We start from the raw sequence: 27202 nt of genomic DNA, 5'->3' as shown, positions 1-27202 counted from the left end.
TATTAGCCACCCTGGATTTGTTGGCCATTACCCTTTCTGCCATGCACTTTTACTTACATCACTTTATACCAACTAACAGTAGCCCAAGAATCTGAGATTCATAAAAGCCAGGAACAATCTCCTTTGAGGAGGGAAATAAATGAGTCCCACAGCTAACAAAAGCATGGCACATATGCTGTGCCCAAGTCAGTCCCTAGCAATCTGCCTTATTTCAAAGGAGTAATTCCTCAACACATCCCTATTCATTTCTCATTCTAACAATCTGTTCCAGTGTTTTCAGTTTATGGCTGGCTGACAAAGCTACAAGCTGGCAAACCCCAGCAGACTGGATGGAAGATACAATTTTAGCCAAGACATAAATTCCCTCCTTCCTGAAGCTGCGGGGCCCAGTTCCTTCCCAGCAGGGACAGAGCTCGAACCAGAAGGAAAAGGACCACAGGAGACAGTGGAGAAGAGGAAAAGCTCTGAGTGGCTGGAGAGGCAGCAATGCTATTCACACCTGTAAGTGGTGCCGGGTGTCTGGAGAGCGCTCATTGTCCAGGCTGTTCGCTCTCTCATTCTGTGGCCTCACCGGCTGCCTCTCCTTCAGGGATGTGCTTCTTCCCCGGCGCCCCGTCTGCTTCCCTTCAGACCTGATGGAGAGATGTGCTTACATTTCCAGAGCTGGCACAAATCTGAGTGAGATACAGCCCCCAAATCCCCATCACCCAGTCTGGCAAACTCAGTAATATCAGCAGAAGCACTGGGGAATTCTGCACGCAGATCTGAGCTAGCCTGAGACCTGCTGATGCTGCTTCTGACAGTGCACAGCGCACAGTTCAGCACATTCCCAGGAGTCCCAGGATGACTTCCACAGCCTATGCTAACACCCACACCACCTCTCTGCTACTGCTACACCAGCATAATAAGATCCAGCCAGGCAAACTGCAGTCACACACCCCAAAGCAGCACAGAGTACCTCTGAGTGTTCATTTATCAAGTGCTCGAGACCCATCACTTAAGTGCTCAAACATGAGGAGGGTGTCCTTGCAGTTTAGTGCCTTAAGGCCATCCTGACCAAATCCTAGCACGCTGTCCATGACTTCCTGAGCAGCTCTGCAGCAGGCACAGCGCTGTCCCCCTGTACCTGGTGGATGGGATGATGAGGGACTCTGTCTTTGTGATCTTCCCGCTGGGTGGGAGCTTCTCCACAAACACATCTGGAGTGGGGAGTTCAGCGTCCTGGACTTCAGCTTGCTGGTTAGACTCCTGCAAAAACACAGGGAACAGAGTCACCAGGAACAAATCCGCCCCTCTGTCTCACCTTGGGAGCTTAGCTCCATCTGGGGCACATTGAGCCTGCCTCTTCCAGACATGCTCCTCACTGCCAAAAGGGAGAAGCCAATAGTGGCTATCTGGGGCTCCCAGTTGCCAGCTCTGCCTCACAAGGGAGCTGCAGGTAGGAAAGGTGTTCAGATACGCTATTTGGAACAGGGACTCTCACAGCTCAAAGCCAGGGACATGCCTCCTCACGCAATGCAGATTAATTCAGCTTACCCAAACGAACCAGCTAAGAGAGAAAGACATGAGAGAAGTGTTACACGCCCCATGTTCCCGGCAGAGCAACTTGAGCTTTGGGATTTTTCCCTCAGGACCAGCTTGATTTCTGCCAATTCAGCTTAAAGTAATACTTCTGTCTGATAAAATTAAACAGCCTGGAGCATCCTTTACATGCTCAGTAGCAAGCTTTGGGCCAGCCTTCCTCAGGCTGTTTGAACAGAAGGTCAAATAGAGCATTTCACCTGCAAAATGCTGAAAGACAAGAACCTCCAAACTAAGATGAGAAGGAAAACTCAGTGTTATCTTCACTGCAGCTGCAGTTACCCATGGAAGTTGTGTTGCATGTGCAGCTATATGGACAGACAGACGCATGCCACAGAATGCAGCCCACAGCTGACACACAAACTGACAGGAGGGAAGTCAATAAGTGCATTTTCAACTTACATAAGGGACAGTGTCAGAAACACTGTCGCCTGCATGTTTGGTTCCAAGACTCTTTGTCTTTTCAGGCACTTCTACCTGCTTGAGAGAAGAAAAATCCTCAGGAGGTTTAGCACCAAGCACAGTTTCCAGCCACACTCTCTGGGTCAGGCTGTTCAGAAGAGATGCTTCTCCATTTAAACATCACATAGCTCTGCAGGATGGCCAGCAGTGCTTCCTGGTCACACCAGGACTGCACACATTAGTGTGGGATGTGGCCAAGCTGATGCACAACACACAGTAGAGGCAATGAAGTGCCCTGAGATGGGACTGACACTTTATGCCCCTCCATGAGGGAATGGAAAAGCAGTTGAGCTGCCCCTGACCATTCACTGTCAGCCACCAGGAAAAGTATCCCAACAACAGTAAAGAAAAGCTTCCTCCACAGACTGCTAAGAAGATCCTAAAACTCCCAGGCAACACCTCCCATCCTGGCAGTCATTTCAGGCACATGGGAATCTGAAGCTATTCGTACCATCAGCAAGTATTCAATACATAACCCAAAGATGCACCCTTGAGTTAATACAATATTTGCCTTAAAAAGAAAACAAAACAAAAACCCCCAAACCCCCAAAAAAACAAACGTGTTTTCTTAGCAGAAAATTTGTATCTCTGCATCCAAGTCTTTGGAGGGAGTCAGAGAGGGTGCTATAATTTACACATGCAAATAGAGACAGTGCAGGTCTGTTACGTGCAGATAGGTAACACCTGAAATGTGACTTACAGGACTCGGTGGCTCTCTCTGGCTCCTGATGCTGTGGATGCTACCAATTTCTGTCTGAGAGCTGGAGTGTGACAGTCCTTCAAAGTAAGGTCTGAATAAGAAAAGTAAAACCCATTTCTTACTATCAAAAACACTGACAGGGCAAGTCCACCACATTCACAGCAAAGCAACACGACAGTTTCCAGAGGATCTTACTGCTCCCCAATGGTTCCAGTAAAACAGGCTACTTTTGAAAGGAGAGGAAGGTGTCCAGGACAGTAAGAGAAGCCAAAAAGCCCAGGGATCCCTGCATCTCGCTCTTGACTGACATACAGCAAGTAGAATTATTGCTTCCCCCCACACCCCAACACTCTGCTCCTGGGTAAGTGATGCTTGGTGCTAATACGCATTTTATTTGCAGGTTGCATCTGGATTTGGCTGCCAGCCCTAGGCTCCAATTACACATTTGTTCAATAAGGTAAAGTAGCACACACAATCAGATTGTGCTTCTACTCAAAAGGCAGCTCATCACATCAGGCTACAAGACTCAATTATAATGTAAGGCACTGATTTTTTGTTGTTGCAGGAAGAACCTGCCTATGCCATCAGCATTTATCACATCCTCTTCAAGATATGCACACAAGAACTGCACACAGGAAACTACAGAGTGTCTCCCCAGGACCAGACACATTAAGTTCTTACTCCAGCATTACTCCAGCAATCACATATCCCAGAACAGTTAGCTCCTCAGCTCCAGGGAACAGGATATGAACTTTCAGTGTGCAAAGTAAAGCATTTTGGCTTGTTTCAAAGCAGCTGCTTACCACAAAACATCGCTTTTCAAATCCCTTCAAGGTAGGGCCTACCAACTGGTTGATATCTTGGGTTAAGCACCAAACACCTTTACAAGCCACCAGCCCTATCATTTACCAACACTGCCCCAGTCTATCCTTGACATCTTCTTGCTCACTGATACAGAACAGGTCATTCCAGACTCAGAATCTGTTCTTAGTCCAATAAGGTAATGCGACATTAATGAGGATATTATGACACCTGGTAATTAGCAGATTTAGCAGATGCTATACTGACCAACTGCAGTGGTCAGTGCCATAACTCTGTTTCAGAGCCACCAAGCACTGAGGGCCTGAGGATGCAACCACACACCAGTCAGAAGGATGAGTGCAGCTCAGTCTCATGTTCTCAGTCTTTATTGGGCAGAGATGTGACACAGCTCTGTTAGCTCAGGGCTTTGCATCTGCTCAAGACCCCAAGCCAGCAACCCCCAGCTCAGCTCCACAGTGCTGGGACTGACCCACACATCACTGCCCACACGAGCCTTTTAAAAACAGGCTTGAGCATATCAGCATGTGCTGTAGTCAATGCCTTTGGGCCCTGAGGAATTCATTTGTTTCCTGCAGCTCTGCTTCCTTAATCCCTGCAAAGACTCTCTTTCCACACAGGGTATTATTACAAGAAAGGTCTTTCCAGAAAGACAATGTGCCTTGTTCGTCCCCTCCTCTACTTCTGCCTTCGCGTACATTACCTTCCTGTTTTTACTACCTCTTCAAAACACTGTGTACAGCTCAATTCTCTGCCTGCCTGCCACCAACTCCTTCCCCTGTGCTCAGGTGGCAGGGCAGCAGAACATCTGCAAAGGGAACAAGGAAGAACTGAGACTGAAGGGAAGTTAGACTCCACACACACAGCCTCTAGATCACAAACTGTCATTCCCATTCTAACACCACCATGTCAGGGGAAAAAACAGAGGGAAAAAACAGCATGGAAGGGTGGGAACGACACCAACATCTGGCACTGTACACAGTCTCTCTCTGGCCCAGCATAAGCTGCCTCACACTTACTTTAACTTTGGCTTTGGAGTGCTCAAGACACTGTCATCATCCTCCATTTCTGGCCCACTGTCACTGGGATTCTCTATATCCAGCGTGTCATATAGAAGGTCCAAATCCTCCTCCACCTCTGGAACATGCTCTGCTGGGTCCTGCTCTGAATCCAGAACCTACTCAGGACAAAAACAGGTATCACCAACCCTCCTAGGAGCCAGACTGAGGAGCCTCCTAGGATTGCAGTACACCAGTCCAGGGAGGAAGATTCTATTCCTGGAGCTAGGATACTGTGTCCAACAGGAGCATTAAGTACATGAGAAATGCTTGTCTTGGATCAAGCTTGTCAGTGCCTGGTTAAGCAGGAGTTACATATTGGAATAGGCATCCATGAGCATGCCATTTAACCATTGGTTATGTCCATTATTCAACCCTATTCTATAAACAAAGCTTTAAAAAGGCTCCAAAGGAGTCCCAGTTTCCTTAGAACCAGTACAAAATTCCAGTATTCCCAACAATGTAACCTGTCTTGGGTTTTACTGAACAGCTGCCCGGACACCTCGTGATTTGATACCCAAAAATGTCCACAGGAGGCGCCTGAAACCTGGACGAGGACCCGCCGCCACCGACAGGGCAAAGAGAACACACATACTTCACACTGAACTTGCACCGGTTGTTTCACATATACCCCGGAGCAAGCAGGGGCTGTGCCCAGGCCAGAGCTTGCTTTTTGGGTGGCAGCTCCAGAAAAGCAGCAGCTCGGCTGTCTGAGCCCTCAGCTGTGGGTGCTGACTCTGCCAAGCTAACTTGGGAAGAACAGCAAAGCTAACAGGACTCTTTGGAAGAGATAGGAAGCACGAGGAGTTACTCACTCTTACCCACAAGCACAGAGCCATGCAGCCAAACGAGAAGTTAACTGTTTTTGTATTATATACTTAATGTTACACAGGTTTCTTGGGTTTTGGATCTGTTTCATCCTTTTCAGCTCTGATCAAGCAGCTGACTCGTGGATCTGAGCTCCCTATCCAAGTTTTTCATGTCTTTCCTGCTTGTTCTAGTAAGGTGATCAAACAGGCTGGGATTTAACTTCGCAAGCAATATACACCATTTGGACTATTTGCCTTTGAACGGCTCAAAGATAATTTCAAAGCATTCTGCAAAACTAATGGGTATGCACATGGCTGCCAAAATCTGCTTTTGATAAAACTTCATCTAGAAAATGTTTGCTGACATTTAGAAATTGGCCCTCAAGCCTCCCTGCAAGGCCAGGGTGTAAGGAAAGGTCACATCCACTGTGGACTTGAAAACAAAATGAAGGGAACAAAAGGAAACAGGAGAGTGTTCCTGAAGACTAAAGCAAGATGCACCAAGCAGAGGGCAGCACACAAGACAGGAAGGTTTGCAGAATGAATTACTCACCTCATCAGACACTTTAAACCTCTTCAGCAGTGCCACAACCTTCTGTTTGAAGTTTTGTTGCTGCAAGTTAAAGACACTTTTACATAAGTAAAGCATTAAGTGAGCTATTTTCTCCCAGTCTTCGAGAAGCCCAGACACATCTGACACTGGTGGCTACACTGCTGTTTCAAATCAAACACCACAGACCACCTCTCTGCTGTTCTTACACTGAAATCAGCTTTTCCACACCTATGATAATTTCATTCCTGCATTACCACAAACTGATAGGTCCCACTCCAACAAGCACTATAAATCTGAAAGATGGCACACTGCTTTTGGTTGGATAACAAATTTTATCTGCCAGATCACCTCCTGTACCTTTTTGATACGTTTCTGGAAAACACCTGACAATCACCTTTTCTGACTCTTAACAAGGATGAGCCAACAGAGACAACTATCCACTGACCCAGAGAACAAATACAATTTCTACCACCAAAGCATGGGGGGTTTTTTTGCAGGAGCTTGCATGGCAGGTTCATTTATTTCACTAGCAGCACTGGAGAAAGAGAAGTTGTGGCGCTTATCCTTAGTACTTTCCCCATCATGCAAATGTTTCCTGAGCCATACTCCCAGATCCTGGACACAGTGGGAACCAAGTCCAAAACAACACAAGGCAAACTGCTGCACTTCCTTTGTGCTTGCTTACCCCAAGAGCTCCCCCTCTTGCAGGATCAAACAGCTGAGGTTTGCCAGGAGCTGCCCAGCCCTTCTCTGCTGGTCACTGACAAAACTGATATGCACACTCTCGAGAAGACAAGAAGGGCCCAGGTCTTAGTGCTGGTACAGAGCATTTGAGGTGGCATCCTTGTGTCAGGAGGAAAGGGAGAAGGAAATGGCTGGTACCAGGCCACTCTTAGGCGAAGAAAGTTGCTCATTTGCTGACTCTCCTGTATCTCACGTGCTCTTGCAAGCCCAAATGCCTACTCCTAACTCTGGCCTCAGACACTTCACACAGATCCCAAACCGCACCCTTTATCTCTGAATTCATATGCTGCAGCTGCAGCCACCTTCTAGACAGCTGAAGTTTAGGTGAAATAAATCCACCACACTCTCCCAAGACAGTTCTGTTTCTGTCCCCAGTGCATCCCTGAGGCTGAGATGCTCTCACAATAGTGACAGCTCTCTGGCTCAGGGTGTCAAGCAAAACCATCCATCACAACACCTTGGACCAGCTCAGCAGCCCACGGAGAGGGCACACTCAGCATGCAGTAGCTAAGGTGACATGGCAAGAGCTGTTTGCTGGCCTGAGTGGTTTCACAGAGAGAAGATCGGGTTTGGAGCTGGGCTGATGTTAACTTAACTGGCATCACCAAACCCAGTTTTGCACCAGCTGGAGATTCAGCATCAGTTCAGAGGTCAGGGCTAGAAAGACATTCCTATTATGAGTTCCTTGCTTAATAACTAAGTGGTGGATTTTGTCCTGACTGGTCACTGACACTTCAAAACAATACGGACACCAAGGATATGAACCAGCACACTCCTGGTCTCATAGAAAGGATCTTTATAGTGACAGATTCAGGACAAAATAGGGATTATTTCAGACCTCATCAAAACATGGATTTCAGAAACAGCCTTAGAAGTGGTAAAAGGATGTCCAACTTTTTCCTAAAACCAAAACCAAACCTAGCCCATCCTTGGTGATTCTGAGTTATTGTCATCATGGACATGCATAAACACTTGTGAAAGCAGAAAGCTGAATCATTGTGTGGTCAAGCACGAGTCCCTGCTCCACACAAGTGCAGCTTTGCAGGCACGCTCATGCTTGTGAGAGGGTGGATAGCCACATGCATCTTTCTAAGTGTATATATATATATATATATATATATATGTGTATATATATATATATATACACATATATATATATATATATATAATATCCAGGTACTTCTTTTGCCTCAGCACCACATGCACCACCTGAAATTTCTCTACCAAGCTCCAACCCCTGACTAAGCCATTTCATTTTGAGAACTTCCTGCTGGCCTCTCCCACGCAGAGCACAAATAGGAGAGCTTTCCTTCACTTAGAGCTTCTTTCAGGACTTACATGAGCACGGATCCTGCAATGGCTTCTTCATGGGAGTGGAATTTCATACACTTGCATGATTTTTGGAGGTCCTTAACCTTGCACACACCTTGGATGGTCCTGGTCCCTGAACTGGCTGCTTTTTCTAGCTCTTCACATGCTGTGACCATGCCCTCAAGCTCCATGCTGGGCCAGCATGTCTGGTGCTGCTGCTCCCACAAGCCACATGCACTGCACATCCTGGCCAAACCCCATCAGTGTTAGTAGAACTAATTTCCACCGACCCTGGTTATGGACGTCGTTCTTACTATCGATCTCCGCTGCTTCTTGGGCTTCCCCAGCTCGTACTCATCATCATCCAAATCCTGAACAGAAAGAGGATTCCTGTGTTACCTTCACAATTCTGTGACACATGAGCATTTAAGTGCTAAAAATGTTCCTTCTGTGAAGATGAACCTGCTGCTCTGTCTTCCAGACATCCAGCATTTGCCTTAATTGCAGTTATGATGGCAGAGGGAAAAGGAAGTGAAACAGGTCTGCAGGGACAGGAAAAAGAGCTTGGAGAAGTAAAACAGCCCTAGTTCTACATTCAAGGAACAAGGACAGTCACAGCCCCGCATTTTGGCGGGTCCCTCTCTCAGTACCCTCTGACAGGTGAAAGGCATATGATGCCAGAGTCTGAAAGCAAATTAAGACCCAAACTCAAAAGCATCTCACATCTAGTCAGGGGATTCTCCATAAGGACCAGTTTTGCAAAAGGTATTAAAGACTAAAGACTGCCTCAGACCCCACTGGGCCTTTAGTTACAGCTGGGGATCCAGTTGGGCTCTTTGAATCCAATGAGCACTACAGAAGCAACCAAATGATCCCCTGACCATTAAGCAGAGAAGCACAAGGATGCCAATGTTTTTTCAGGGAGCTCAAATCCAAACATGTGAACAGATAAATCACAGCATGGTAGAAGAAATGAGTTACTGTGCAGGCCTTCTCCACTGCAGCTGAACACTTGGTAACAGTCTCGCACTGGCGTGGTTTAGAAACAGAAATAGACTTTTAGTTTCAAGCACGAGCTGGGAGTGCACATGCTCCACTGAGCCCTCACAGGGAGAAGCCATGCCCTAAACAGTACCTGGCCCTGTACGGCATCATCACTGGCCTCCTGCTCAGAAGAGAAGCTCTCGTACTCTTCCTCGGAATAGTTGTCTGAAAGGGAAGGAAAGAGGGGAGAGATCCTGTGAAACTCTTTTAAGGTGAGGGCATGGTCTCATCTCAGGAGCAGAAAAGGCCAACTAAGTCACAAATCAAAAAAAGGAGGCACACAAGGAGAAGATAAACTAGCAGGCATCTCTCTGTGCTAGAAACAGTGAAATGGGAACTGTCTCAAGGAAAGGAATACGGAGAAACACACCCAGTAAGAAGGAAGGATCAGGACACAGTAAAGGCTCCTCCTCCTTTTACCCTAGAAAGAACCACCTGGTAGACAGCAGCAAGCAAAGAGGTTTCTCCACATGGGAAATTACTTCTGCCCCTAACATGGGCATAACTGACTTAAAGGGGCAAGTAAAACATGACAGAGTCTAAAACCTTTATGGAAATGACACTTCAGGTGAGCTGCCTGGCCCCAGGCAACAACACACAAACACCTACATGCACTCCTTCAGCAGGTCACTCTTGCAGCGGCAAGCAGAGGGCTGGTACCACATAAAAACATCATCACAACTATAAACCCAGTGACTTCCCTATACAGTGCACAACATCATGGATTTACACTCACTAAGCCAGGCCATCATCCACAGCAAAACATGTTGCAGGTTTGCAGGTCTTATCTAAAATTAATCAAACTTACTGTACAATAGTCAAAGGAAAAAGAAGATGGAAGAGTAGCTTAAATGTAAATCTCCTGAATACAAGACTGGTAGCCAGGTGAGAAGCTACAGGTTCTCACCACATCCACCAGTAATGCTGGGAGAGCACTGGTGAGAACACAGCCAACCCTTGCTGGATGGCTCAGGTGTGGTGTGGCATGCAAGAGAAGCTTTGATAATTCAATCCCCCACTCCTGTCACAGCTTACACAGCAACACATTTGCAAAGCTGAGTTTTCTTTGCATTGATCAGTTACAGACACAGCAACTTGTGCAAACCAGTGCTCATTTGTCCCAGGAAGCATCCAAGCCCAGGAGGGGTTTAACTCCAGCTAGTTCAGGAAAACACTGGTCCTCAGAGAATGTGGTTGGACTCTTACCTGTAGACTTGATTTTCTGGCTGGCCTGCATAGTGCTGTCCTCATGGTCGATTGGCTGACTTGATAAAGAGAAGATCCAGATTTCTGCAACCTTCAATGGAGCCTCTTTGATGTTGCTGAAAAGGCTCAGAACCTGCCCACCTTCTGTAGGGTGCTGCATGACCTGGGACAGAAATTAAGCAGTACAAATCTGCATTTAAATGTCATTTGCATACTACAAGAGTTATTTATGTTAATAGAGTTACTCTAGATTTCCAAGACCTTGTAACCACAGGAACCACTTGCAGGCAATACACAAGGCTAGTTGAGATTTTATCTGACTCCTAATGAAAGTGATGGAAGGAAAGAAAAAAGCATTTTGAGTTGATTAGCTCATCCTTGAAGCAGAGTACTTGACTACCTCGTTACTACGTATTTGCTTCCCCAGTACAGTACTGATTTGAATTATCAAGTTACCCACCTTCTGAAGGCCTAATTAAGGAACTTTGTTTGTCTTAAGGTTTTGAGCTGGTAAAAGCAAAAATTTTTGGTGAGATACAGATGTAAAGTGTTTCCTAAGGCAAAATATCCCTGCTCCAGAGAGCATGGAAAACACATGAATCTCAGAATGAACTGGCCACCACTCTGACGTAATGAAGCAGCAGGTCATGAAAAACAAGTCAATGGTGGAGGCAGAGGGGCATCTTGGTGCAGGTTTCTCCTTCCTTTGCCACTCACAGCTCACAGGTTTCTCCCCAGAATGTAAGTCTTGTGTTCTTCTCCTGACCCACCAGAGTGAGCAAGCACATCCCCACACCTGCACATCAGCTTCCCAACACACACCAGGCTGCTTTGTCAGCTCCTCACACGGACCTAGCCAGACCTGAGCTGATGAGGAACATATGTCCTCTGCTCTGAAACTGCCCACTCTCAACTCCAATTCACTGCTTTGTTTCAACAGCTAAGAGAACTTTTAAAGTTTTTTTAAAGAAATGAGTCAGTGCAGTTTAGGGGTCATCTTCCTATAAACTCCAAACAGGAAGGGGGGCTTGTAAAATCTGTTTTCCTGAAGACTGCAATTTCATAAATATTCCAGATGAGCTGGAGAGCAACTATTCCCTAACATGGTGAACCTTTGAACATTTTTGACCTTCTAACCCCCAGTCAGCTGACATTACAAACAGACATAAGAAAAACCACATGTAGCAGCAGCAAATGCCCAACACTTAGAAGTTCACTGATGACTCTAATTAATGGGCCCTCATGTTTTCTGCCTTACAGCAGTATTTACTTTTTAGTTCTCCAGCAAATCAAACAGTACAGGAAAAATGTTAGCTGCAACACCACACATTTGGCCAATTCAAATAAGGAGTTCACCTTTCACTGCAAGACTGAGAGAAGCTGAACTCACAAGAGAAGTAGTCTTTAGAGTGAATTATTTAATGTAACTCACCACAGCATAACACAAGCTTATTTTGGATGAAAGTCGGTTGTTGACAGAATGCAGTCTGATGAAAAATACTGGTGTTAAACTGAACTTGCTACTGCTAAGCCCATTTCTAAACACTCAGAAACTGAAACAGCAGAGGTTAAACAGGGCATGAAATAACAAAGCATGGAGCTATGCCATTCAGAAAGCCTTAGTGAATAATTTAACCATACTTGACTCCAGCATTAATTTTATCATTTACTTCTCATGAATAGAGCTCCACCTAAATTACCAACAGCCATGAAATAACAATGACAAAGTGTTTTTCAAGCAAAATGAGAGGAATTACTTAATCCTGAACTCTTATACTGTGACACTGAGAAGCACAGCAAACCTTGCTTTAACATTACCATTTCTCAGTGTTGGAAGGCTTGCCCAAGTGACTCTGTCTTGTTCTGCACTTTTGATCTGGACCCCCTAAGTCTAATAAAGCCACAAAACAATAACAAAACCCTCAAAAGGTCATAAGCTATCCTTGTGAAAGCTTTAGCTATTAAGATATGAGGCAGAAAACGCTCAGTATTATTACTCAGTAATAAAATCTGGTTAAAATATTGCCCTGTGAATATTGATTACAGCTATTAAAACAGCTATTTGAAATCCTGCCAGGTACTTCTCAATGAGGAAAGTGACAACAATGGGTTTGAAGAGAAGAGAGAATGTCCACGTGTGTAAACAGACCATGTGAAGAGCAGCTCACCTCAGCCATGTTGATACACCCCACAGCCAGGGTCTTGTAGCCTAAAATGGTTCGGTTCTTGTACCGCTTCCGCCGCTGCAGCATGATCTGAAGCTTGTTGCCTTCTCTCTTCAAGAAGTGAGGGTACTGAGGTGGGAAACACAATGGAAAAGTTTGTTTTGTTTCTTGACAGTATCTCCCAAGCTTCACGGATAACCTCCATTCCTAAGGAATAACCCCAGGGCTTTTCTAAGCGCCGACAGCTCACTCACACTCAGTGGGCATCATTATCCTGAGCAAGACTTCAGCTCTGCCCAAACCGCTCAGACAACCACTCCAAAAACACAATCCAGGCACACAGAGGAGCTGTTCAGTTTGGGAAGGGCTGGTTCCAGGGAGATGAGCAGCCTCCAGGAGACACTTTCCCCAACAGCTGAACAGAGGTTGCCCAGAAGTGGAGCCTGAGGTGCTACCCAGGGGCATGGGCTGCCCTGCACAAACAGTGGGCAGTGGCAGGGACAGCCACAGACCCTCACGCTCTTGGCAGGACACTGCCTTCCCTCCAGCACAAGGACACGTCTCAAGTGGTTGTATTTTAAGTAATTGAGTCAAGAAAAAAACGTGTCCTACTGCCAGGTTATGTTGCAAAGACATAAATCCTCCCCAGACATGTTCCATACAAGAAAATACATTTGTTTATACACCTCCCCCAAAAAGTCCCCAGGAATAGAAAGCTGTCAAGTCCAGCAGAGACTATTAGGGAAAGAGCAGAGTTAACCATAACCATAACCATGAGGGAGAAGCTGTGCAAAGGAAGAAAAGTCTTCAGGAAAAGATAAAGCAGCAACCTGAGCAGTCTCATCCCCAGAAGAGAGGAGACTGGGACACATGCTCCAAATATACAACATACATAGTACTCAATAACCAGCAGACAGGAGAACCCAGTTGCTGGGATCTCAAAAAGGACATTGCCAAGTGAAGGATGCTTCTCTTGCAGGGAAGAACTACTTTGTTTTTTCCTCGGTACATTATGAAAATTAACTTCCTGCCCATCAAAACACTTGATAAATTCAAATACCAAACACCATCAGAAATCCCTGAGATATTAATTTGTAGTCCAGAGCAAGCCTGACTGCTCTGCAGGGAGCTGGGAGCAGCGGCCACACAAACAAGAAGAATACTAATTAGCTGATTGCTCTGCAAGGGCAAGATCTACTGCTCATTGTCCAAGGAAGAGGTGTTGCAGAGGAGAGGAACAATAGTCCATGTAACTAAGAGGCAACCTCAAAACACACAGAGCCTGTGACTCTACAGATGTGCAACATCTCAAAAGAAGGATGGAAGAAAGTTATTAGAGAGAAGGGGTAGGTGGGGCTCAAAAAGCCAGAGGCACCTTTCACATTCAAATTTACCATATCCTTGCTTCTGGGGCCCGTCTGCATGTTGGAAGAGCAGCAGGGAAGAGGGACTCCTTGCTCTCAGTTCAGAGCATTTGAGCCACACCAAGGCTGCTTAAGTACAAACCTGGAACTGAAGTCCCAAGTCACACGTGGTCACAGGCCAGGTAAATTTGAATGTGTCCAATTTGCTGGGATTAAACTGAATAGCTCAAGTCCCCATTTGTACAAGTTTCTGGTTTCTCAGGTGTACTGCCTGGCCACCTCTGATGAGCATTCACAGAGGTCGTAAAAGAAAGGTATAGGGAGACTCAGGCCACTCAGCTCCTCCATTAAAAGCAAGGCCCTCCAGAAGAAAAGACCAGCTATTTGCATAGCACAGTCCAGCTTTTTTAACACCAGCCATGACTTACCAACTCTACAGAATTGCTTCAACACAAACTTTTCAGTAATTGTCAATCCATGACAGAAATTGGAGAGGAAAACAGTTTGGCTCAAAACATTTGAAAACTTTTAGAGGGAGAACCAAACACCTCAAGGCACCTCTGAGGGGTGAGAAAACACATACACCAGAACAGTGAGAGTCAGGGCAAGACTTTTTCTGAAGCCCCAATGATGTAATCTCTCCCATCTGGAAAGGTTTATTAGATTAAAGACAGGAATTAAGTGCAGAGCTCTTAATTAATGCCAGAGAGCTGCGATGTTGTGCTTGGAATATCTGGGGAATTGTGGGTCAGGAGAAGCAGACATTCCAGCAGTAAGGGTGATGGTAGCTCTCCTGCCAGAAAGGCTGCTGCTGGTCTAGCCCTAGCTAGAAGGTGAAGCAGGATTGGACACACACCACTAACTCCATTCTTACTCAGCTGTGTAACAGAGCAGCAGGAAACTCCTCCCTTCAGTTTGAGCAGTGGCCTGCCAGACACAAGGGGCTGCTCACTGTTACACCAGCCAGCACAACACCTCTGGCTCAGCTCTGCAAGGAAACACTCTGCACAAAGTACAAGAATGTCACCCAGGAGAAGGAGCTGAGCAGGCAATGACTGAAGGCACAAGGGGCTGGAAATCCAGGCAGGTAGCACAAAGCAAGGCATACGGTGTCAAGAGCTGACAGTGCAATATGGAGATACTGACTGCTGCAGGACAACAAAACCTCGTTCTGCGACATCCACGTGCTTTTACTTTGTGGCCCACCACCACTCTCAAAATATATCCCAGGCACTAAATTCAGATTGTACCTACAGTTGTTAGCTAGAAGTAGCTTTCAGCCACTGTCCAATTAAGTAGCAGTAAAAGTTGCCATAAAAACCCAGCTGTGCCATTTCAAGAATGCTTCCCAGGCCTTACTGCATCCAAGACCGCCAAACTTTCCTGCAGTCAGAGACCAGCAGCACATCTCTGCTTTAAGCTCACTCACCTCTGCTGAAGGCTTATTGTCACAAACACTCCTCTCCCCTGTTCTGGCTCAATTCCCAGCCCCGTCAGGGAAAACAGAGCTAAAGGTAGTGCTCTGCATCCTGCTGCAGCCTTGCTCTGAGCCCCAGAAAAAAAAAACCAACCCACCATATTCCCAATTAATTCTAAAAAGATCTGCAGACTTGCTCCTTGCTGACACAGGACTGGCAGAGGGCAACCTGGCTCATCTTACAGCTTTGCTCCCAGCCGTGGGAAAGCTGCAGCCACAGGATCCAGGTGTACATATTCCTGGCATGCAGCTTGGTTATTCCTGTTCACAAAAGAGGGGATGCAATGCTGCAGTTAACTCAGTCTGTGCGCTGCATCAGGACTGAAGCAAAAGCATCAGCCATCTGCTTGGGCAGCTGCAGGGTTACCATCTGTCTGCAATGAAATCTTACCTGCTTCAGCTCTGCACAGGCCTGAGTAACAACCAGTCTCACATCATCACTTGAGCCTTTCTCCTTACCAGATCAAAGTCCTGAAGTCAAGATCTAACCAACAGCCACAAAACGAAGATAATCCAGGTAAGAATGCTTCTGAGTGTCTGTCTGGCTCTGCTCTATGCATGCAAGATCCTCTCTCTCACTTTCAGCAAGCCAGCCCTTATTTACCTTATTTCCCTGCTCAGGAAGTAGGACCAGGACAGCAGGCTTTGAAGAAAAGAGGAACCAAAAACTGCAGTTATTCCAATTCACAGCTATTCCCGTGACTCTAGAGCCAGGAGTAACTAAAAGCACACTGCTCCTGCTTCCCCAAATGGTGCCTCTCCTCAGCAACTCCAAATCAGAGGCTCACCTGACTCATTCCTACTACTGCCTTCTGTCAGCCTGACACTCCACACCACCCCCATGGCTGCCATCCTCCACTGCCTATTCATAAAGAAGGCAACAAAAGGCAAAAAAGAGCTGACTTGCTCTGCTTCAGTTCTTGCCACAGCCATAACTTGAAGAGGACAGCCTGCAAAGCCTTCATGTTCCAAGATGCACTGTGGAAGGAACACTGTGAACCAGCACCCTGCTCCAGATCCTCAGTGCTGAGAGGCAATTCAGACAAGTTGCGTTGTTGCACACAGGACATGCAGAGGATCTTCACCTCAGAGCCACCACACATCCCTGCTCCCTGCAAAGCAGTCAGTCCAACAAGCACCCACATCCCAGCCTACCTGCAGCGAGAAGGTCAGCGCGAGCTCCGTCTCCACATGTCCACTCGGGGGCAATACAATCTCGTGAGACCGCAGGATGCGCTTGGAGCCCTGCACGGAAACGAAGTCCAGTGGGTGAATTCCCCCGAAGCCAGCCCTTACATCCCATCCCAGCCCTATTTACTGCAAACCAGGAAACGTTGTCATGGACTACCACAGAGAAGTGAACGGATGGGTCTGACCTTGTACTTCTGTGAAATATTAATGAGATGAAAGGGAGATATTTGACTAATAAAGATTTGGGCATATTTACTGTCCCTAACTGCAACAATGCAGCTTTTGTTCTGCCAAACCCCAGCATTGAAAAGCTGTGATTCAACCCCCACCCCTGGAGTTGAAGTCTCGTATTTTCACTTCAGCCAATAGGTACAAGGCTCTTCATCTCCGGGGTCTGGAGACTGCAGCATCATGCTTAAATCTCCGGCATTAGCCATGACGACTGGGCTTTTCTTTTTGTGAACACACCCCTCCCTGGGGAAAATGGGGACTTTAATCTGTTTAAACAATTGCCAGTAGCTGGGAATATTAAAGAAAAAATTCACTAAGCATCTCAGTGGAGTCTGGAGATTTAATGTATCACAGGGCAACTCCAAATCAACCCTGTGTGTGGGCTGCCTTATGCTAAACAGAGTTACCAGGCTATTTACTGTGTGAGCATTTCATTTCAGGGAATGTTTGAAGGAAAACTAGCAGGAAAACATGACAGACTGCTGCCTAGCAAACCCTTCTGCATTGTTCCAACACAGTGGCAAGTTTCAGAGGTCTCTGGCTCAATGCTCTGCTGAGGCTGCAGATCTGGCTTTGTCCAGAAGGGCTGATCTCCCAGAAGCACAGAACTGTAGCTCTCGAAAAAGCAGCATCTGGGAAATCAGAGACAGACTAGGGGGGGGTAAACACCTCCAAGCTACATCCAAAGGGAAATGTGGTCTGCCCCTATTAGCCTCAAAGAGCATCATGAGATGAGACAGCAGCAGAGCCTCGTTTACATCCCCTCCTCCCCAAACGCATGGCTCAGGCAGCCAGAGCAAACACTGTGATCTGCAGCGGTGCCTCAGCTCCCCTCTGGAAGCTCCAACACATCAGACAACAGAGCAGAGCCAGGCACCCAAGGGCTGCCCCCAGGACACGCAGCACGCGTGCAAGTGAAGCACAGCCAGCCTGGCCGCTGGCAACAGCAGCAGCTGCTCCATTTGTGCAAAGCTCCTAATAGCAGCAATCTTGCTTTACTGGTTACGCAACCAAAATCTAATGAAAGACCAAATATAGTTGCTTTTAAAAGACCACAGCAGATAAACAGAGCAATGGCTCAGGAAATACAGCTGACAACTCTTTGAACATCACTGCTCAGGAGGCTGCAAGGAGACATGGGAAATGCAGGTAAGATGCTCTCATTAGGTCTGAATTCAGTCATCCCCTCTGGAAGGGCTCTGGTGTCTGACAACTCTCATGCAATTCCCCATACAAAGGCAGTCATTTGACAGAGATCATGTATTTGATGATCCAGTATCACCAGCCTCAAACAATAGCCATGTCAGAAACCTGAGTGCTGGCAGATTAAGCATCCCTGAAAGAGCTTGTCAGCATCAGCATCATAACCTGCAAGCTCTAAAGGGACTTTTAATAGCAGGGCTTCGAACCTGGCTGTGTCGACAGCTGCAGTGCTACTGACCCACTGTTAAACAGCACATCCCAAAGAAATATGGGTGCAGAGCCAGCACAAGGGACACCCAAGGCGAGGCACTCTTTGGAACAACGGCCATTCCAGCCACTGTCACCTCTAGGTCAAGTGGACAGGGAAAAATAAGGGTAGCCTGGTGATGCAAGTTGCAGCCTGGGACATGCAGATGCATGTCCTGAACAAGGCATGCCTGTCTGCCTTCCAGTTCCTCAGGGATGGGCCCTGGTGTGAAGAGGACTGCTCAGGTTCCAGTGTCTGGATTACAGCAGGAATGCAGATCACAACAAATACACAAAATGGGATGTGAAACTCCCATGTGTTAAAATTCCCTTTGGATTTGTGGGTCTGGGGCAAGCTTTCACCTATAGAAAGTGTAAGCAGTCAGCAGTAATCTGGACAGGAAAAGAAGGTTTTGCTCTAATAAAAGCTACTGAATTCTTCAACCCAAGTCTGGCACTCTCTGGGTATAGATCATTCACTGACAAGCCTCAGGTCCTTACAGTGATGCATTCATCATCTAGGAGCACAAACATATGGAAAGCTTTCAGCCTTGATAAGCAGTATCTGACAGCCTGGAAACCCACAGCAGTGCTGCTTCTGAGGTTCCCACAAACCAGGTGTGTGAAGCAATTCCCTGCCTTTCTGCTCCCTGCTGTGGCTGCATGAACTCCCTCTAACATAGAGGGACACATTTTTACCCCAGCTGGACAACTTAAAGATGAGAGATACCAATTAAATCCTCAGCTATATATTTTTCCACCATAGGCCCTTCCTGATTTCACCTTCCAAACTAGATTTTGTGTGCTTTGACACAACCAGCTCTCTGCAGGGGTTTGCCTAGTTCTTTATTTGAAAAGCAGCAGCTTTTCAGCACAGTTGACGTTCTACTTATAGGTCTGCCAGGCTTTTACTCGTTAAGCACTTTAGCATTTGCAGTGATGGGAGCACATGAGCTGAACTGATGCCGTGACGCACTGTGGAACTGAGTCCCCTTCCTTCCCAGCCCGCCTCCAGGCAGTGTGACCTACATGGAGTTACCTAATTAAATGGCAAACATCTGCTGTAAAGTGGGTTATCTACCTAGGATAACAACTGTATTTTAGGAAAAGTAATTAGTCTGTACAGGCACCTTACAAATCCACTGACAAGCTTGGCCACAGGCTCAATAGCAGAGCTGCCCACCAGCAGAGGAAGGCCCAGACTCCCCAAAACCAAGACCCAGTTACCAAGATGTTCAGCCCCAGACTGTTAAAAAGAGAACCAGGCTTGGATTTAGTGCCAGCTCAGGAAGAAAAGGTGACATATGATTCATAAAGAGCATTTTTACATGCAGACAAGCTCATGCTGAGCCATCAGTGAACAATATTCTTCGCTTACAACAGTGAAATGAAGTAGGAAGATGGGAGAAGGAGAGTCTGCACAGATCCAGAATGCCCTGATGGACTTGGGACTGTGGATGCAATGGACCCTTATGTGGAGGTAAAGTTCAGTTTGGGCACCTGCCAGTATTTTTAGTCAAACAACACAATTCTTAGAACTGAGCAGCAATTACCTGCATTTTGACAGCAATGACCCCAGAAATAAGCTCCTTATCCAATTCCTTTAAGACTACCAGTTTCTTTAATGTCAAGCTGCACAACCTGCAAACAGGAACAGAAGAGAAACAGTTACAATCATGCCTGAAAAAGGAAAAGCTCTGAACAGCTTTTACACACAGCAGTATCCCAGTTTAAGGGTGAACAGGCTCCAGACACAAGCTGCACACTGATACAAAGACAGCAGAAATATATGAGGCTTCCCTGGCTTCTCAGACTCAATTTCTCAACTTTCAATAAATACAAGGAGGTGGACAGGAGGTACATCTGTCTCTGATACAGACCCATGGCCACATGAGAGCCCCAAACAGCACTGGCCTTCACCGACCACAGCCTGGGAACCCTTGCTCTGAGTCAGACCAAAAGCTTCAGGGTCAGAGGAATTAAATTCCAGCAATATGAAAGCATAGGGTCAATCTAATTTTAAACTTGTCTACAAGGCTTTCCTAGATTGTTGGCTTTTTCATCTTCAGACTCCTGGCTCCTAAAGATCTTGCTCCCACCTCCTCTTGTCAACCCACACATTCTTCTCCTCACCCCCAAACAAAAGTAGTAGCAAGTGGCTCAGGCATCTCTAATGGAAAGGAGGGAGAAAAAAAGGAAAAGAAAGAAGGAAAGGACTCAAGTGGTGCCCTCTGGCCCTGGTGTTCACATGCCACACATATGCAAGTAATTCACATTCTTCACCCAGGCAATGCTACATTGTTCTGGTTAAAGCTGTTTGCACTTCTGCCTTCCAGCACAGGGAGCTTGGGAGCAGATGAAATTCAGCCTCTGCAGCAGAGTTAAGGCTCTGGGTAACAGAACCATGGCATTGGCACTGTCACAGTTTCACAGAAGTTACCACTAGCTGGGGGAATTCAGAAGGCATACTCATAAACGAACTTCAGGGAAAGATAAACCTGAAGCCAAGACAGCTCAGTTCGAGGATAGCAGAGGCCAGAGAAAGTTGCTGGGCGGGCTGCAGTGACTAGACATCATCTGTCACGCTGGCCAGGAGCCAGCACTGCCTTTGTGTCAGGCATGGGCATCTCTGGCCTCTGACATGGAATGTTAGCAGACATGAGCATTGCTCTTCTCAAACCCACTGCCGAGCTCTCTCCCAGATCAAGTGTAACATCAGGACTGTTCATGAAGGGGTGAAGTCCAGCAGAAGATGAGAAGGAAAGAGGAGCTGATGCTGGATTTTGGTGCATGTCCAAGCAGCACTCGCACAAGTGCCACTGACTGATGCCTGCACTTGAACTACGGTACTCCACCCTGGTGCCAGGTGCCCAGTAGTTCAGCACTGCAAGGGTGACTTGCATCTCCACCATCTTTTCCACTGTGGTGGGAAGCTGAAACACTGCTTTGCTGCAATGCCTGAAGGTAGACAGGATCAGCCTGGGTGCAAAACAGCAGGAGAGATGCAGCTAAAGGCTCTTCCCAACAGGAGTGGGGGTAGATGTTGAAGAAAGTACTGCCTGTCTCATCCTGAAACATCCGTAGCTCTGTGTGAACTCTGGTCTCTCACACAGGGCCAGTAACAGGGAAGAGCCAGTCTGGGCTCTTATGGTTTGCACTCCAGCACCTCTCCAAACATGTCCTTGCCAGCCTCTTCTCCACCCAGCCCGTTCCATCTGTTCTTCCTCCTCCTTTGCAAAGCACTGGTTCCTGCTAAAACCCCCAAAAACCAAGAGAAAGAGAGAACTACAAGCTCTCTCCTTTGCAGACCTTTGCATCACAAGACAGCACAGCCAGATATGCTGCAGAAATAACAAGAAAGGTGGAAAAATGGGGCCTGCCTGGGCCTCTGTCCACTTCTGTCCCCCCACCAGCAGCTGTGTGCACTTCGAGTCAGGTGAAGCTGCATCCCTCAACCTGGAGCACAGAAGAGGGTGTTGGCTTTTCTTCTGCATCGTGAATAAAACAGCAAGCGCAGACACACGTGGCTGCTGCCGTGAAGCAGCCGGGCCAGGATCTGGAGGAAGGAGGCTGTGAAGCCGTTTGTTTTCTTTGTAACGCGGTAGCTGGAGGACAATTGTGCTCCGCTTGCCAAAACCCACAGAGCTCCGGCCAGTCAGGTGCTGAGAGCAGAGGTAGGACAACACACTGGCATTGTCTCAGCTGACAGGCAAGGAACAAAGATCTTTTCTCTCCAGCCCCGAGCTCGAGGATGGAAAAGGTACAGGAAGAAACAATGGTGTTCTCAGCACACAGAGCAGAGCACAAGGAGGGCCTTCTGTTCTCCGCCGGGCATTCCTTCAATTCATCATTTATGAGCTTTGATCAAACCCTGTGGAGCACTTGCTGCTTGGGAAAAAAAAAATTTAAAAATTGAAAGCCTCCTTTACAGTGATCAGAAAAACAAAAGCAGTTTAAAAAAGACATGGGACACATCTGCTTTCTTTATACCCCATTGCTGGGCTGCTGGTACTAAAAGGCACTTCACACAAAAAACAATGAAATGTTTATCCTCTCCATCGGTGGGGGGCAGGGTGTGTGGGGGATGGATAAAAAGCAGTTTAAGTCCCATCAAATCACTCTTACCCTCAACACACTATTTCAGTCTAAGTTGGCAGCTTACAAATCAAAGCAATCTTCAGAATATGTGGCAGAAAGGGGCCACACCTTACTCAAATCACGATGAAAAGGCAGATGCTAAGTGTGTCCCTGCCGCCAGCACAAGGATCCTGAACTATTCGTGCACACAGGTACAGCAAGGATTTGTGTGCAATAACTGCTTCTGATAACAGCGGCACCTCCTACCACGCACTTATCTTTTGCCAAGGTTTTACTGTACTTCCATCAAGTCTCAGGAGTCAGAACAGGGACCAGTCTCACAAGCCACTTCTACCAATGAGCCCGTTAGGTTAAACACCGGTAAGTAAAACAGAACAGACACAGGTGGACCTGGAAAGATGTGGAAAAAGAACAAGGCTGCATTTGGAAGCTTCTAATACATATAGATATGATCTCTGTGAACACAGAGAAAATAACCTAGCACACATAAGGGGAACTGAGGAAGCCTCAAGACTGGAGCTGAAGAAGCCTGAAGTATTTTGAAAACCTGGGACAGCAATACAGAAGGTGCAGAGAAATCCTGTCTTCACGTGTTTCAGCCGTGAACTACAGTTGCACAAGGGGCATTAAGTTAGCAAAAGCACTAAGTTAGCTGAAGCAGACTTAAATAAGGACAATAGAAATCTGAGAGCCTATATTTCCACCCTTTATTGAAGGTTCATAGTTGATATCCCTGTTAGGAGCTCAGCTGGGTCCCTAACAGCAGCAGCAGCCTCTGTCCCCTCTGGTCACTCACGTGCCCCCCAGCAAGCATGTACAAGGTACTTGCCTGATCCTGGTCTCAGGTTAACAAATCATGAGACAGCTTAATGCTACAATAAAACTCCATCTTTTTACATCACTGCTGCAAGACCAGAGTTTTAAAGAGGAAACCTGGACCTGATCCAATGGTTTCAACTTGCCTTGCTAATGCAGGTTGTGCTGAGTAGCTTCATCACAAGCCCTTTGCTTAAGGAGGCAGCTCTCTGCAAAGAACATAACATTTTGGTAACTGAGATGCAGCAAACGTGTCCAGAACAACCAAATAAAGTGTCGCATTCTTTACTCACTGGATGTTTTGCTTTTGCATCCCCCTGAGTAGGAAGATCAGGAAAATAAACCCCCTCCAAGAAAGAGTCTGCCTTGCTGAATTAAATGTCTGTTTCTCCACAGGGAGCACAGTAATTGCACTGAGACCTTGTTCACGCAGAGACAGTCGAATCAACAGGAAGGAAAAATTAAAAATTAAAGACCTGCATTTTAATTAAACCCCATAGAAACAGAGAATAATAACAGGAGGCATCCACACTTATAGGGGACTCCGAGTACAAGATGGGAGCTGGGGCAGGAAGACCGTAGTACACAGATACCCTTTGTCCAGGTTAAGAGCTGTGAGGAACTATTCCTAGAGAAAGTGTTTCATGCCAGGAGCACTCTCCTCTGAGGTCTGAAAACCTCAATCAGCCAATGGCTATAAGGAAGGAATCAGTTTCCATTTGGCCACTGGACAGTTTCATCTCACCCAAGTTACTTCAGCATTTCAGGACAGCAAGCAGCCTCTTACCCTGGTGCTTTCAATGTCCACGTTGAGCGTTGTGCTCCAAGCTGACACTTTACACCCACATCAATCCCAAAATAAGCCACAAGCCACTCAAAGGAGAAGTGGAGAGAGACACCCACCTACACATGGTTGCCCAGACAAACAGAGCCATTCTGCACATAGCTATGGGGGTGTCTGTGCAGGAGAGGCTGGAGCCAAGAGCCCTGCACAGCATTTTTGGGAGACAGCTGCTTCTGGAAGGTATGAATGTCTGCAGTGCACCAAGAGCCGACTGCACCAGCAGCTTCTTACACCTGCTCAGGAAGAAAAGAACAACACATGGATAAACCTGTTGCTGCAGTTACGTGCCAAAGGCAGGGCTCTGTACTGGCCTAGGAGCTAACTTGGGGAGAAAAAAGGGCAGAAGTACTGTCCTCTGATGCCACTGATACATCAGATTTGGGCCTCTGGTCAAGGGCAGCACTAGGAGCCTCAGGAAGATCCTTCCTCACTTTCCAAAGCTTAATGAGACAACTACCTCAAAGTGATCTAATCTTGGTCGCATTATCAGGGAAGCTCCAAGGCAAGGTGAAATTAAACGAGGAGGCAGAGGTCAAGCACCCCATTTTCTGCCATGCCAGAAACATAACCTGAGTAACCCGCAAAGAAACCTAATAGTCCTTCATTCACATTTCCCACTAAGCTGACCTTTAATCAGCTGTTCTGGATATAGATCCATTTGAGTAAGGTTTAAGCAGCCAGGAAACAATTGCAGAGCCAGTATTTTCATTGTTCTTGTTCTCAAGGATCTTGAAATCCTCTTCCCAGCATTAATACAGAGAACTAAGCTCTTAAGATTCTGGAGACTAAGATCCATAGAAATGCTGGACCAAGCAGGTCTTGTTCAGCCAGGTAGGAGGATGGCAGCTTATTTTATGCAACAGGCTCTACCCAGGACCTCACGAGGACACACATATACAGCCAGACACTATCCTTTTATAGTTGAAATACTGTCCTGCTCACTTCAAATATATTACAGATATGCCTACTCCAAACTGAGCAAGCAGAAGGGGATGGGCATGTTAAAATTTTGCAGATCTGCATAATTTTTACAAGATCCTAGAACTCCACATGAGCACACTCGCTACTTGAAGTTAATATAACCAAGTAGCAAAGCACATCTGAGCTTAGATGCTCTAATCCAACGTATCAATTGGGAAATGCTGAGAGATGTCTTCCTTCAGTAGGTCAAGACATTGCTGGCTGGCTATTGGGGACTCACCAAGGTCACAAAGGGATCAGGATCCCTGCAAGCCAAATAACCCTGATTCACAAAGCAGAGTTTACATATTCCATTAGCACTTCTCATTTCTTAGTGCTTCAGTAATCTGGGAAGGAAAGGGCACTACCGAGACACAGCGATGCTGGTGAAACACACAGGTGAAGCTAAACCTCCACAGTCCCACACACTCTTCAGGTAGCCAAGCAAAATCTCTTCTGGCAGTTGCTGGCAGTTGTGTCACACACCATGTTCTGACCACCCAGCCAAGATGTGAGGCATTCCAAGTCACACCTGCAGGAAATCAGCCTGTCTGACACCAACCGCTCACCTCCAGGTACATGCTCTGAACATTTCTCTTCCTTTAGGAAATCATCTCAGCAAGAGCAGGGGTAGCTCTTCACACAACTGTTGGCCTCAGTCGGATCTTAGTTCCTGCACACATTGTTACGCATTGGTTTCTTACTCTTCAATTTGATGACTTCAAATCCCTTTACAGGGTGACTCAAAGGAGGAAAAAACCCAACCACTGACAAAGCAGGGATTAAGTCTGTTTCTCAGACAGGCTATGGAGTATAAAGGAGTCAGGCAAACTCACCTATGTATTCACACCATGCTGCCTGCAAAGCCAGGCACAGGCACAAATGTAGTTAAATACACCTCTCCTGGTTTGCCTCTTCCAAATCCAGCATCCAGAACAACAGGACTGCACAGCATCCTGATACCAAAGTGAGCATCAGTGAAAGTGCCTGTGGTACTGGTGAATTAGATTTGATCAATGTTTTCAGAGTTTTGAGGCAGTAGGAAGGTGCTTTATTAGCTTTAAAGAATAAAGTCAGCTGATTCATGGTTAAGGCTCCTCTGACAGGCATCAGGATCACATTTTCTGTATTACAGATGACACAAACACATTTGATATTTGTTGCATTAATTCACTAGTAGCTGGAACAGCCAGAGGCATCACCAAGGAACAAAATGGAGGCAGAGTAGGCATAGCCACATCCATCTGACCAAAGGCTTGTGGTAGCTATGGGTCTAACAAGCTTGCAGGAGACACCCATGGAGTGCAGTAGAGCCCAGAAAGCCTCGCAGCAGCGCTGAAATGCCAATCTCCCATCTGAACACCTAATGAGCGCAGTCAAAATACCACTGTCAAGGAGGGGGAGCCTTTAGGATGTGGGCTGGTCAAGCTATTTCTGTAGCTAGGGCTTCATTTCTCAGCTAGTCAGCAACAAAGCAAAGGCACGACCCACTAAGTTTACGTGAGCCAGCCAGGGTGGAGGGCAGCTCCCACCACACGCCTCACACACTGGCAAAGAAACAGATACACAAATGAGCAAACGAATCACGCCCTAAACCACAAGGAGACTCCGGGAGGAAGAATGCAAAAAAACAAATCAGTGGGTGGGGGATGAAGAGGAGAGACCTTCGCAGCTGGAACAAATCCAGCAGCCCTCCACTCCCTGGCTCATCCTTGCATGCCTTCCTTATGCAACCTGCCTTCTGGCTGCCCCCCTGCCCCAGACAGCAGCGCCTGTCACACAGCAGGCTGATCACCGGGATTGGCTGTTCAGGCACGATACAGGAACACTCCCTGCCTGCCCGGAGCCGTTCCCATCTGCCCCTGAGCCCTCCAGGACTAGTGGGAGCTGCATGAAGTCGCCAGCAGATGAGAAGGACCATCAGAGCTAAAGGCTTCCTGCTACGTCCAATTTGCCTCAAGGCATGGAACGGCACATCCGCCCTGTTTGTAGCAGTATCCCCTCCCCAAGCTGTCAGTGCTGCAGCCGGCTGCAGGAACAAAGCCGGCACCCAGCCGTCCAGTACACGCCCAAGGGAATCCTCCCTGTGGCAGCCACCTCTGTTACAGGCACGGTCCGCGAGATGAAAGGGTTAAAGAAAGTGCCTCAGGGCACAGGTTTTTCCCAGCACATGCCTTGCCCGGATAACCCTCAGTCTCTTCCCCGTCCTCTCCTTCCCCGAATCCATGCCCAGCCCTGAGCACAGCATTCCCAAACACGGCAGCAGCGGGTTGGGAGGTGTAACATCTCCGCAGCAACTGGGGCTGTCACAGCCCACACG

At 47.0% G+C, this 27202-nt stretch overlaps 1 protein-coding gene across 8 annotated transcripts in view; it reads right to left on the bottom strand.

The window, feature by feature from the left end:
- The window catches only part of PACS2 (phosphofurin acidic cluster sorting protein 2), a 75510-nt gene that overhangs the window by 28358 nt on the left and 19950 nt on the right, over nt 1-27202 (bottom strand). For 2 of the 8 annotated variants that reach the window (XM_032117529.1, XM_032117533.1), the window contains exons 2-13: nt 19718-19805; nt 16449-16538; nt 12456-12581; nt 10288-10450; nt 9173-9246; nt 8328-8408; nt 5983-6042; nt 4582-4739; nt 2744-2834; nt 1984-2061; nt 1127-1248; nt 500-632 (exon numbers count right to left, since the gene is read on the bottom strand). In XM_032117529.1, coding sequence (XP_031973420.1) covers nt 500-632; nt 1127-1248; nt 1984-2061; nt 2744-2834; nt 4582-4739; nt 5983-6042; nt 8328-8408; nt 9173-9246; nt 10288-10450; nt 12456-12581; nt 16449-16538; nt 19718-19805 — 1264 coding nt within the window. The remainder of the gene's footprint in view (nt 1-499; nt 633-1126; nt 1249-1983; nt 2062-2743; nt 2835-4581; nt 4740-5982; nt 6043-8327; nt 8409-9172; nt 9247-10287; nt 10451-12455; nt 12582-16448; nt 16539-19717; nt 19806-27202) is intronic. The other 6 variants (XM_032117530.1, XM_032117534.1, XM_032117532.1 and 3 more) reach the window with 4 other exon arrangements.

This window comes from Corvus moneduloides, chromosome 9 (assembly GCF_009650955.1).
Source record: "Corvus moneduloides isolate bCorMon1 chromosome 9, bCorMon1.pri, whole genome shotgun sequence".
NCBI lineage: Eukaryota > Metazoa > Chordata > Aves > Passeriformes > Corvidae > Corvus > Corvus moneduloides.
Note: the sequence above shows the minus strand (reverse complement) of the source record. Positions and strands in the feature narration are given on the sequence as shown.